General features: G+C 43.9%; 1 protein-coding gene across 6 annotated transcripts in view; it reads right to left on the bottom strand.

Moving 5' to 3' along the window:
- ryr3 (ryanodine receptor 3) overlaps nucleotides 1-12,859 on the bottom strand; it is a 97,097-nt gene that overhangs the window by 26,393 nt on the left and 57,845 nt on the right. For all 6 annotated transcript variants that reach the window (XM_048974238.1, XM_048974239.1, XM_048974242.1 and 3 more), the window contains 19 exons: nucleotides 11,147-11,420; nucleotides 10,819-10,933; nucleotides 10,310-10,442; nucleotides 8,401-8,504; nucleotides 8,155-8,290; nucleotides 7,814-8,000; nucleotides 7,617-7,725; nucleotides 7,272-7,392; nucleotides 6,369-6,538; nucleotides 5,679-5,899; nucleotides 5,497-5,587; nucleotides 4,293-4,433; nucleotides 3,530-3,693; nucleotides 2,636-2,714; nucleotides 2,272-2,361; nucleotides 2,003-2,149; nucleotides 1,589-1,654; nucleotides 691-766; nucleotides 93-216 (listed from right to left, as the gene is read on the bottom strand). In XM_048974238.1, the coding sequence (XP_048830195.1) occupies nucleotides 93-216; nucleotides 691-766; nucleotides 1,589-1,654; nucleotides 2,003-2,149; nucleotides 2,272-2,361; nucleotides 2,636-2,714; nucleotides 3,530-3,693; nucleotides 4,293-4,433; nucleotides 5,497-5,587; nucleotides 5,679-5,899; nucleotides 6,369-6,538; nucleotides 7,272-7,392; nucleotides 7,617-7,725; nucleotides 7,814-8,000; nucleotides 8,155-8,290; nucleotides 8,401-8,504; nucleotides 10,310-10,442; nucleotides 10,819-10,933; nucleotides 11,147-11,420 (2,548 nt within the window). The remainder of the gene's footprint in view (nucleotides 1-92; nucleotides 217-690; nucleotides 767-1,588; nucleotides 1,655-2,002; nucleotides 2,150-2,271; nucleotides 2,362-2,635; nucleotides 2,715-3,529; nucleotides 3,694-4,292; nucleotides 4,434-5,496; nucleotides 5,588-5,678; nucleotides 5,900-6,368; nucleotides 6,539-7,271; nucleotides 7,393-7,616; nucleotides 7,726-7,813; nucleotides 8,001-8,154; nucleotides 8,291-8,400; nucleotides 8,505-10,309; nucleotides 10,443-10,818; nucleotides 10,934-11,146; nucleotides 11,421-12,859) is intronic.

Raw genomic sequence — 12,859 nt, 5'->3', positions numbered from 1 at the left:
AAGACCATAGTCATTGAAAAGTTCCGAATGTGTACATCTAAGATGGTGAAAGTTGCAGACTGTTCAAGGTGGTGCTACAGGAGTCACCTGACCTTGTGATAGCGTATCCATTAATTTGCAAGAAGCGGAACAGCTCCTGGGACTTCTCCCGATCCCGGGCCTTCTCTTTGGCCGTCAGGGTGTCGTAGGGCACCAACAAGGGGTGTGTCCCACCACCTGGGCAGAACAGATACAGTCAATCCCAGTCAAAGTGACAAAAGGACAAATGAAAAAAGGAGATTGTGACAGGAAAGCGAATGTCCTACAGAAACCGATTTTCACGATGAAATGTCACAAAATACCATACGATCATTTCCCTTTTGGAACTGTCAGTTTCTTATATAGGCAATTTCAGTAAATGGCATTTTCATCCTGGTGCTGATAATAAACTGTGTGAGGAGCCACTGTTTCCCTGGGGTCTGCGATTTGTGTCAAAAGGCTTTGGACTAGGCCTTGTCAGCCGCATCAGAGCAGATGGTGCGCTGGAACAGATCCACGGCTCACAGACTAGAGGAGACTCTCCGATCGGAAACACTCTCTCTGTCGCTTTTGCTCCATTCTAGACCTTCACAGCACTGCAGGCACAGGACCAGACAACAGCACAACACTAAAGTTCCAGCAGTTAGTTGTATATGCAAAAGAAAAAGGTACCTCTGCTTCCAAGTTCAGTTTTCTTTTTCTTTGCCCAAATATTGTGGTAGTTTTCTGCTACCACCTCAACCATGCCCTGCAATGAAAACACCATGTAATTTAGATGTAAGTGCACAGACCTGTACAATATTGTTTTTGCTATTTAAAAAAAAAAAAAAAACAATGCACTATCAAAGGCACAAAATCATCTGCAATTAATCTTCCATCAATCATTATGGGGATACCTGGACACCCAGCCACCCCCCCCCACCCCTCCCGATCAGCACAAAATGGTTAGAAGATGAATGGATGGGTGAATGGATGGATTATGGTGATATTAATGTTAAAAGCATCACCTACTCCAGAAACACAATAACAGATAATACCACAAAGGAAGAGCAAGTCTATCTTTACTTTTGGCAAATTCTGGTATTCTGGTCTGACAGTTTCTTCTGTATACCAAGATCAAATGATGTCAGAGATGACATTTACTGTGGATGCGGGTAACACTAAAAGGAAAAATGTAGATAGGCTTGTAATTAGCTACGTCATGCAGACCTAAACTAGATTTCTTCAGTAGGGGTTTGATTACAGCAGTTTTAAGTTACTTGGGAACATATCCAGAATGACTACATCTTTATATTATACAACATAGGTTTTCAAAATACAGCAAAGAGTTCTTTCATTGACTTTGCAGATATGTGATCCAGTAACTGCCTTGCACCCTGCTGTGCCTGGGATACGCTCCAGGTCCCCCATAGCCCTGTCCAGCATAAGCATTTGGAAGATGGTTAGATGGATGGATTGATCAATCATTATGCTTTTACCATTATTACTCTTAATTAAAACTTGGCAGTGTGATTTGTCACAGAGTAATACATTTAAGTGCTAAGAAATAAAGACAAACTTTCATGCTAACCTGTAACTCTCTTGACAGAAGTACATTACTCATATCCACTGGACACGGGCTGTAGCCATTTCCCTGCTAAAATTCAGACACTGATTACTAGTGATGCACCATCAACAGACACTATAAACCAAGAACACATTTTATAGGTAAAAGAAAGCAGATTGTTAGAGCTCAACAGCATTATTGCAATAAATGGCAGGAGTGATGAAAGAGAGATAATGAATCCAAAGATAGCATTTCAAAGTATGACAGCATGGGCGAGCATGCACACAGTCTTCTCAAGCTTTTAGAGATGCTCTACTTCAGTGTTTTCTATGTAATTCATTGAGATGGTCATGCGGTCTGATGGATAAATGCAGAAGAGATATTCGGCGAGAGAAATACATGTACAGCATACAATGTAAAACAGAAAACAGTGTTTACCTGAGAGGACTGGGAAATCCTACGTAGCTTCTCACTCTCCCGCTGCTGGACCATAGCTTCGCCCTCCTTGGTCCTCTCCATGTTCCAGCCCATAGCTAGCATGCTCTTCAGAGACTCCTTCACAGGCCAGCGATAAACCTCCCTCTCCTTGGCATAGAAATGCACACACTCAGATTCTTTCAGCCCCTTGACACACCTGTCCTGGCTGACCACAGCTGGCATGTTACGTAAACGGATCTCCATACCAGTGCAACTCTGCTAGGTCATACCTTCTCTGCCAGGGACTTGTAAGTCTTCAGCAGAGGGTGGGTCTTGGCCTTCTCGTCTACCGTCTCCCCAAACTTCCAACCCAAGGTCAACTGAATATTTACAGATAACAAATTAAAGCCACCCACAACACTTAAAGAAAACCATTTATTTCTTTAGCCTTGCTCTCAACTCTGTTTTCATTCAAAGGTGTAGCACAAGCATCCAAGTGACAATAGTTATGAAATTTTAACTAGTCCATCAAACAACATTTTCCTTTAAATGCCAAATGGAAGGGTGCTATATATTCAATATAAAGTCAGATTACATATGATCAAACTGATGCAGGCACACCTGGAGTGGGACTAACCTCCACTGCCCACCTACCTTTTCTGCAGCCCATTTGTCATGACAATGCTCTGCATATTTGTTGGCAACATATTCCAGCTTCTCTGGAAGCGAAATGCTGAAAATACATTTAAAAATAAATACAATTCTTTTTTGCAGCCAAATACTAATTTGTAATACAGACATATAAACCATTAAAACTTATACTGGTACTTTACAGACTAAGGTAAAGAATATTAGTATCAATTACTGTGTTTAATTTATTATCAAAAAGTCTCAGGCAGTCAAAGAAAATGATGTTTAAATGATGTTGGTGTGAAACTATGATATTATGTCTATCGTGTTAGCTTAACCACTTCAAATCTCCTAAAATCACACCAGTATTTGCATCAAACACCCTATATATCTATGTATTTTTTGACTCTACCACTAGCATAGCATGTTTGGCTAATCAATACCCCACTTAACTATTGAAGTATGTGAGTTGAGCTTGTGGTGAAAGTTAACAAATACATGGAATGGCTGAGGTGCTCCTGAGGAGAGGTTTGAGGACTGAAGTGTTGTTCTGGCATCCAACAAGATACCAGTAACTTAAAGTTCTTATTACTTTTTATTGTGTTATGTCAATTGTATGCTCTTATGTTAAACTGTGTTTTTTGTAGTAAATATACAGTTACTACCCAGATAAATGGCTTTAAACATTTTGACTGGCTAAGACTTCTGCGTAGTACTGAATATGACAGAAGGGAGGGCACACTAGTGGCTGCGATGGCTGGAACCTCTGTGTTTTCAGGGTGCAGTCAAATACGTATACTTGGGTATGGATGGTAGAGACAGTATTGTGGGAGTGCTGTGTGTGTTTAGGGGAGGGCCGATTTGGTCCATACCAATGCTGAAAACAAGCCTACCCACCCGCAGTCCCACGGGACTCACTTAGCAGTGTTGATAGGTTTGGGGTCGAAGTTGCCCTGGGCATCCACCGAAGCCTGCTTCTCCAGGGTGGTGCTAATAGAGGAGTCCACATAGTCAGGCGGCAGTGCTCCGGAGATGGCGCTCAGGCAGGGCATGGCCATTTTGAAGAGCTCCGGGTCGTATTTCTGTCACAGGAGTTTATGGGAGAGTTAAATTAGCAGAAACGACCAATCAGCTGAGTCGAAAGGAGAATTGCTTGATCCATGCAGCCAGCCTGCTGTGAAACGGATTGAGCAGAGGCCAGCTGCTTAATGGACTGCCGTTTTAAAAAGCAAAAAGCAATGAGGGAAAGAGGCTGAAATCCCATATGCCAGCTGAAATATTTACGTTTTCAGCCTAGATTTTCAGCAGCTTTACTTTTATGTGTGCTTGTAATGTCCTTAAAAAGATTCAGAGCGCCATAGCAAGTGTTAAGCTGGAACCATGATATTTAAACTGGAACTTTTATGGTGTTAGACATTATGAATTACAAATATGTATATCTGACCACTGCATTGTTTGCAAAATGCTTGATTTCTTAATACATATTAAAGGAGAAAGAGAAGAGTAAAGAAAACAAGCTTTGAAAATCCATTCTCTACCCTATTAAAGGAAATTTGTACCATGGTTAATAGCATTCATGGGAATAAGTAACCAATATTTTTCCAACAAGAGCCAAATTGTTGATTATATTTCAAAAATTAAGAACAGGCCACATTTCCCAAATGGTAAAGCAACGCTATACCTTCTGTGAGAGAGAGTCGAAGATTCCCCAGAACAGCTTCTTGGTAAGAAGCAGCTCCTCCTCAGATGCCATACCATACCCACCGCCTCCCGCAGGCAAGCAGTAGTACTTCCAGCTCTGCTCGTAGTGATTGGTCAGGAGCTAAAGGACACAAGACAGGATTGGACAGTTAGTTGCCCAGAACAACTAGTAGTCAACATAATGAGTAGTGAGACTACACAGTAGTCAACATAGTGAGACTGGATCAGAGCCCAACACCCTATCATTTTTAATGAATGCAGATAGGCCTGAACCAGGCCTGATGGCTGTCATACAGCTAGCAGAGTGCATGCTGTGTGCCTTAAGTGAGATGTAACTCTGTTTTCTTCATCAGATGGTGACAGGGTTCTGGATGTGTGTCTTTGTGTACTTCATTTCGGGCCAGCACAGAGATACCCAAACATCAGTTCTACTGACAATGACACTTGGCGGTACTTAGGGGGCATAACAGCATCAGGGGTGGCCTGTTATAGACGTCTTGGTTGAGACGATTGGGACAGGGGAGCTGTCATACAGTAGACACTGCAGGTTCAGGCACTTTATCTGCCACTGAGTCACCAAGCAGCCACGAATACTAAACAGCTGACGTCAGGAACGAGAGCCAAAAGCAGAACCTCACAGCGAGTAGGTCTCCTATCATCTAATGATTCTCAGTTCAGTTCCCAGGCAGAAGGTGATCTGGCTGTTAAAGAAGTGGTTCTTGAGTACAGCACTCAACTTGAGGTGTTCGGTGCTGTTTTTCATATGCAAATAAATCTAACTTCTCAGCAAAATACTAGCAATACCGTTTTTTTTTATTAAATCCTACACAATCACATCCATAGGGGTGACAGTATGACCCTGCAACCTGAGCTTGCATTCTGGCGGCAGGATGAACACACTGACATGTTTCCCTTCACAAAAATACTAAGCACAGCATTATGTTCAACATTCAGCATTAATGATTTCATTCTTGTCCGCAGCTCCCTGGGGCTGCCTGTTTTAAAGTCAGGGCTGCTGACATCTGTTTAACTTGGCAACACCATCTCCGATACACCTACCCTTAACGGGGAGCCTTCGTAGGAAACAAACTGGCCCGGCATGACAAACAGAAATCGTGTGTACTGTCAAGGTTAGGCAGCTAAAACAGGAGATGCTGGAGGCAGCAAGGATGGGGGAAACTCACTTTTAGGGGCATTTTGCAGTACTCCGAAAGCAAGGGCACGTCGAAGACGAGGCGCCGCAGTAGCTGCTGAAGCATCGAGGGCCGGAGATGCCTATGGAAAGGTGCCATCATGTTACCATCTGGAGGGCGAAAGACCGCGCAAGCTAAGATCTCCGTGATTTTGGAACGTCGAGTGGCCATACTTGCAGATGGCGAGCAGGCACTCCTCGATCGCGTCGCGCTGGGCCTTGGTGAGAGAGCGGCCCTTGGAGAGTCGGTAGATGGTGTGCAGGGTAGAGTCGATGAGCGTCGCGTAGTGCTCCGTGCCCGCGAAGTGCGAGGCGCAGCGGGTCAGCAGAGGCAGCATCGCAGAGCATATGTACCTGTTCATGGCCAGCGCTGTCTCTGTGGTGCTCAGTGTCTCCTGCAGGTAGAAGCCCAGAACATAATAATGGAGCCAGGCCAGGACACATGCCTGTGAATCTCTGCACCAGTTGTTGGGGCTTCTGTTGATATTTCATCCATGACACCGATCTATCAGCATTCAACTTTATGGAAAACATACTACTGATGTCCATGACATTATGAGTAATACCAGAGTATTAGGCCCTATAAGGAGTATAGTACCTACTATAACATCCCATGTAACATTTAAAATATAATTTAAAAGCAGGAAATACTAGTCTAATAAGCAGATTTGTTAAATCTTTTAATCAAACTTTATGTAAACTTTATTGAAATCTTCAGCTTAGAAGTTATGAGTACCATTCATGATCTTATTTTATTTCTGTGTGAAATCTAAAGCAAGCTTTCCCTGGTGCACTGGGGGCAAGACTGCAAGCACCCTGAAAATGTGTCAAACATGCAAGCCAGTGGTTATGGTCCTCGCTCACCGTGTCCAAAGAGGCAGAGGCACGCAGGTCAGGCAGAAAGCCAACCTCCAGCAGCTGTAGAAGGAAGCTTTGGTCCTCGACACCATATACACGGTCCAAAAACAGCACCATGGGTGCCTTGTGGTCCGGACAAAAGCTGGCTGACATGTCAGGCTCCGTTACAGTTCCATCTGAAAGAAGATGCAAGACAATGGTGCTGTCTCACACTTTGGCATTTGGACAGTTACTGAAGCAATGTAGCTACCTCAGAAGAACCAAAACAAACAACGTTTATTATCTATGACTGCAAACATAAACTCTGAGCCTGACCCTAATGCAACAGACTGCATTCACATAACAATTATCATTAAGCAAAATTTAGTGCCCTACTTGAAACCATAGAACGAATGAGTATCACAGGGAACAAATATAAAGTAAAGGAGAGGTGGCTGGGTTCCACTAGTCTAGAACATTAAGACATTGGACGTTAATTCCAGGCAATGATTTATGGGAAATAATATTAAGGCTGCAGCATAATAAAGGAAGGGAAATTCTATTGTGATTATTTTCACTGCCTTTGTCAGAGGGCTTTTAGTGATAGTGCAAAGGCCTGGGGCACTGGGGATGACTGCAGCTGCATTGAGAAAAGAGAGCAGGAACACCTTCAGTGGGATTAGAGTGATGGAGACAAGGATCCCATTTAGTCATAACAGTGGGTGACAACTGCACTGATTTTTTTTGCCAACTTTCTTCAAAGCTTTCATCAGATGAATACCAAAGACTTGGTATTAACAGCACTATGACACAATTACTACAGTTAGAGAGAGGAATTACTGAGGTGACGCTTGGTATAGCAGGTAGCCTGCTGTGACTGAAGCAGACTGAGAGACTGGGAAGAGTGGCTAAAGAAGATTAGCCTTGTACCTTTGTTCACTACAGGCATTTTCAGGGGTATACTGATGATTCCCACCAAGTCTTCTGTGGGAACCAGAGATCGCAGGATGGCACGGATCCGCAGGGCCTCCCCTTTACCCTTGTTGATCAGCTGCTCGGAAAGAGAGCACAGTCAGGGGCGACGAGTCATGGTTCCCTCTGAGGCATCATTAACTGAGGAGAATCACCCCCCGACCCCGAATACAGGACTAACAGCAATGCTGGAAATCAACTATAATCACATCCGAATAATGCTTCAGATTTGTCCCTGTCACAGAAGCTAAAATCAGCCGTCAGTCCCCAGCTTCATCTCCAGATGTCCTCCGTATGACTCACATGCATCTCCGGGGCGCAGCGCCCCAGCAGGTCAATAAGAGCGGAGTAGAAGGACATGATGGCGTTGCCCATGTGCACCACTTCTTCCTCCTCTTCATCTTCAGCAGAGCTGGATGGATCAGAAAAGGAATGGAGAATTTGTGTCAGGATGTAATGCAGTGTGGTGGTCAGTGGGATCACTGGGAATGGCTACTTACACGTGTGAGCTGACCCCCTGGCCAGCACTGGGCAGGTCCAGGGCTGGGGTCTCGGAGATCTTGATGGCTTCCTTCATGGCAGCCAGGAGGCCATTGCCCCCCTCGCCCCGAAGGGCTGGACCAAAACATTCTGGCCGCCGGATCAGCAACTTCACCACAACAGTAGAGTTCTCCTCCACGCTTTCACCTGGGACAGTGCACACATATGCTTTTAAATACACACACACACACACATACATACATACACACACACACAAATATAGGGTCCTATTATTGCAATTATATGTACCTATCTGGGTTTTATAGTCAGTGAGATCCTGTGATCAATAGGTATGACATACCATTGACAAAAACAGCAAAACGAAGGAAGGACAGGTAGCGTTCGCCTTCAATAGGGTTCCAGCCAACGTCAGGATATCCTTTCGCCAAGAGCATTGGGCAGCTCTGGAGCCCACAGCCAGCCAGGTATGTCACCACCTATATCGTACAAGCAGACCTCAGCTAAGGATGGCCTCTTTTCTGAAGACATCCTCAGCCGACCACTGCTCACTGCCCCTCCCCTTTGCACGCACAGACAACATACACACCTTGTCCAGGTCTGGCTCCTCTAGTGCCAACGCTAGACCATTGTTGTCCATCACTGATGAGGCGGCTACATCCAGAGGCGTAGAGCCCCGCATAGAAGGAGATGCTACAGATAGACAAACATGAGAATTACTGGGGAAATTACACAGTGAGTCTCATAGTGCCTCCAGTTCTGGGGCCGAATTATAGAAACTTCATAACTTGCAGACCGTATCATAACTGTTTGGTAACCATGGTAACTAGGGTTAAGACCTCATTTAGGAAAAAGAAAACATTAAACACGAACAGTTCCTTAGTCTCTATTACGATCATAAGAAAGGAAAAGTGTACTACACAAGCTCGCGAAAAAATCTACAAGAAGCTCTCCTAACATCAGGATGATCGTTAAGCTGTCCTAACCTTCACTGGCCACCACACCGTTAGCTATAGCTAAACGTATTTAATCCATATTTCTGCTCTTTTATCATTTTTTGTCAACCAAAAAAAATGTCACCAGGCATAATTTCTTCATGGAGAAGCTTGCAGCAGACACTAACGATGTGTTATGGTTTGATGACCAAACGCTCATTAGTAGATTTAGGCTACCCCAAGCTATGATCCTGCAGATAGCCAAGCAACTATGACCAGCTTTGGAGAGGCTGACCAGGGTACAGGGCTCTCCCGGTTGTGGTGCAACTGCGAAATGCAATTCTTTTTTCTTTTCTTTTTTTTTTTTTTTTTTACTAAACAGGACGGCAAACTTGGCATGTGAAGTGAAGTGGCAAGTGAAGCAAAAATTTCTCAGTCCGCTATGCCATGCAATTTAACCGAGGTGGCAACAGCAATTAGTAATTTGGCTGATCATTACATGCAGGTTCCTGCGGACTCCCATTCATGACATCGTCATAAAAATGATATATATTGAGACCACGTTTTACTCATTTGTTCCCTCATTTTATATACATCACGTTTTGCTCCGGGAATGAATTAAGAAAACGTGGCCACAATTTAATTAAAATAGGGGAATGAATTTGAGAGTTCAGAGTGGGGAGGATGAGGCAACGCATGTGTACTGCAAAGGATACTATGCCATGAACATCCAAGCCGCGGCAGATTATAACATGATGATTACGCATTTAACAGCAAGGTCACCTTGTTCAACTCATGATGCTCTCTTCTTTACGAGAAAGTGGTGTATTATTATTCTTATTATTTTTAGTTTTAAATATTTGATGCTCTTTTTTGATAAAATATAATGCTAATGGGTCACAAAATAGCTCTGTGAGATGTGAAAATTAACGTTTTTTGCCAGGTAACAGACATAAAAACTGATAAACGTTGTCAGATTGAGTGCTCTGGATTTCCTAGATAAGATAGGATTCCTAAAGTTAGCTAGGATTTGCTTCTGCAAAACCAAACTGGAGAAAATCCTGCCTTATACTCAGCCTATCTTACCTTAAGAATATGGGCCCCTGGAAACTACTGACCTCGTGTTTCATTCAGTGATTCAGCAGATCTATATTGCCGTACTACAACATTAATAATAAAACTGTAATATACCCACTTTATTTAAATAAGTTAATTCTCCCCACTACCCCAAAAGCATATGCTGTCACAAAACAGCAGGTGGCAGCATTTTGACTCTCAGTATAGAATGCAATTCTATTCCTGTTACCAAACTGATAATCCGTTAACAGCCTTAAGTTACACATTCAGATTTAAACTATCAAGGAGCTCCTTACAATGGTTACCTAAAAATCCTTCCTGAAGTGAATGCATTTGCAAGTACCCCAGAATACCACAGCAATACAACTACAGAGCGGCCATAAAGTTAAGGTCGATGTTATTACTGTATATCTGTCAGAGGCACTGATGGGATGTCATTTATTAACCAGAGCAGACTGCTGCCAGCCCAGGTGTAGTTTTACATACCCAGTCCCACACTGCTGTTCTCCAGCAGGTAGCTCAGGTGGTCGAACATGGCCTTCTGGTTCTGACGGCTGATCCGACAGAAGTAGCACAGGAAGCGGCAGCAGCTGGCCACCATCTTCGGGAAGGCGATCTCCTGCAGAGTGGCATGAACTTCACATCAGCTCACATCTCGAATAATATGTACATGACTACAGACACTAAAATGCTAATGCTAACTAATACTCCCACCGGGGTGCATTTTCAATATGCTACATCATCCTCCGACTGAAATAGTGTAGACACATGACATTTACATTAACATATTTATGAGACTAGTACATCAACTGGTACTAAACCATATTTACATGTATCTATTTTAAATGGCTGGTTTCTAAATGGGAACACAGATGGTAGACAAGACATTAACTAAACAAAAGGAAAGGAGGGCAGGCTAACAGCATGGCAGTTAAATAATCACTAAAATACAACTCACTTTGCCCCCCACCCCCAGTGCATGTGCCCCTCCTTACCTGAGACTTGCCACCCCCAAGTACATTCACCATCACCTCCATCACAGTCTCATGCATGCCCAGGACCCGCATCAGGTTGGGGTGTTGGTAAAAAACTTTATTGTTCATGATGTCGCTAGAGAGAGGAGAGAAACATTGAAGGGTTTGACTGAGTGCTCCAATCCTGGCTCATCTCACATATCCACCAGTACGAATGACAATCCATGACACTTTCCAGCTACGTGGGATACTTATGGTAATAATGCCTATCCCACTTCAAAACGCGCGGTTAATGAGAGCCGCAGGGTTAGCGGAGCTAGGCTGAGTACACGTGCAGAGAGATGCACACCTCAAGCCGTCGATCATAAGCCGCTCCTCCTCCTGACCCATGCGTACGCTGAGCAGTGAGCGGATCTGGCCCAGCGAGGCTAGCAGGTGGATGGTATCCTGCACGGAGGCGGCGCTGATGCTGTAGCTCTTGCGCATGGCCCGCAGGAGCTCACCGATGCTGTCGTACTGCCGTCGCAGCAGGCTGAACATGACCCGCACCAGCTCCGGGTCTTGGATGTGGCACTCCTGGGCCCAGCTCACCATGGTCTGGGAGATCAGCTCCTTCAGATTGGCTGGGGAGGTTACGGCAGGGAATGGCAATTAGTGTTCAGCTTGATTAACTGCATATTAACTATGTCATTATAAACACTTACAATGATATGACCCTTAGAGTCTGAGAATCCTATGTGAATTGGTGACACTAATGGGAAACTGCACCATCTCCTCCTCAGTTGATTAACTAACAAAAAATCTGTGATAGTTAAATCAAGTATTTCTTCATGCATAGAAAACAAAAAAGCAGCCAAATTCGAACCCAACACAGTCACAGTCTCTTGGCCACAGTGACCAGGGTTGGCATTGTCGGCAAGGCCCGAGAATGATGTGCGCGGTGGAGCAAGTGGTCTGTTGTGTCTAGCCAGCAGCTATGGCGTGCAGCTCAGACATGCCTGCTGGAACGCAGCAGGGACACAGGGCTGCGGAGAAAAGGCGCAGTTTGTGCCCGTGATCCCACTTGTAACTGCTACAACAAGTGCAGGCCATAAAGGAGCACCTGTCAGTGATGAATTCAGCCATTATGGTGCATTTACAGCCTTTATGCTCTTTCGCGGTTTTTCAGGAGAATAAAATTTCATTTATATTCATAGGATATAAACAGCATCGATGAAGCTAAAGTGCACAATTTTTTTGGGCTGTCTACTAACAAAATTTGCATTGGCATAAATAAAGTATATCTTTTTATAGGTCATGTTTTTATAGACAGAAACAATATGACATAAAATAATTTGAGACATTATAATTTATATTAATGGTGCATTAATTAGAAGTACTAATAATGTTATGTTGCTTGTGGTCAACAGTTTGTCTGGATAGCTATTGTGTGGATAAACCTTAAAGCTTCATTAAAACTAAATCAATATCAAGGCAGCTTAGCAACACAGGATAAAGATCCAATTTAGGGCAGAGATCATTTCCAAACAACCGATTAAACCTATACAATAGCTGAGCATAACATTTGCATTCCATTGGGCCCTTCTGACGTGACTAATTGGTGTGGTTTATATTCTGATGCTGCACCTCCTAATGCCATGCGTGTCACTCGTCAGCTGAGCGTTGGATGGCCTGTGGAATGCTCTGCTCAGCGACAACCAATACGATGGTTAACACTCATAAAGTGGGGGTTATGCAAAGGCATCTCCGGACAGAGATCCACCACATTCCTAAGTTTTGCCTGGACGAGGCACTTGAGGTGCAAACGATAGATTCTTCCAAATAAAAACGCACTGCTCTCTTGCGCAAAGCGTGTCGGAAACCCTAAAGGGTAAATTCTACTCGCCAGTCATGGCAGGATATTCTAAGGCCGCCACATTTCGCACCTGTCAGGTCCTTCATTCCATCATCCATGCCACCACTACACCATCTTCCCCAAGTGGAATCACACAGTGTCTACAAACCTCCATTGTTACTGGGTTCAAGAGAAGACGCTACCAAGAAAGTTAACATTTACGGTACC

Source organism: Brienomyrus brachyistius, chromosome 14 (assembly GCF_023856365.1).
Source record: "Brienomyrus brachyistius isolate T26 chromosome 14, BBRACH_0.4, whole genome shotgun sequence".
Classification (NCBI taxonomy): Eukaryota; Metazoa; Chordata; class Actinopteri; order Osteoglossiformes; family Mormyridae; genus Brienomyrus; species Brienomyrus brachyistius.
This window is presented reverse-complemented; position numbering and strand designations above follow the sequence as displayed.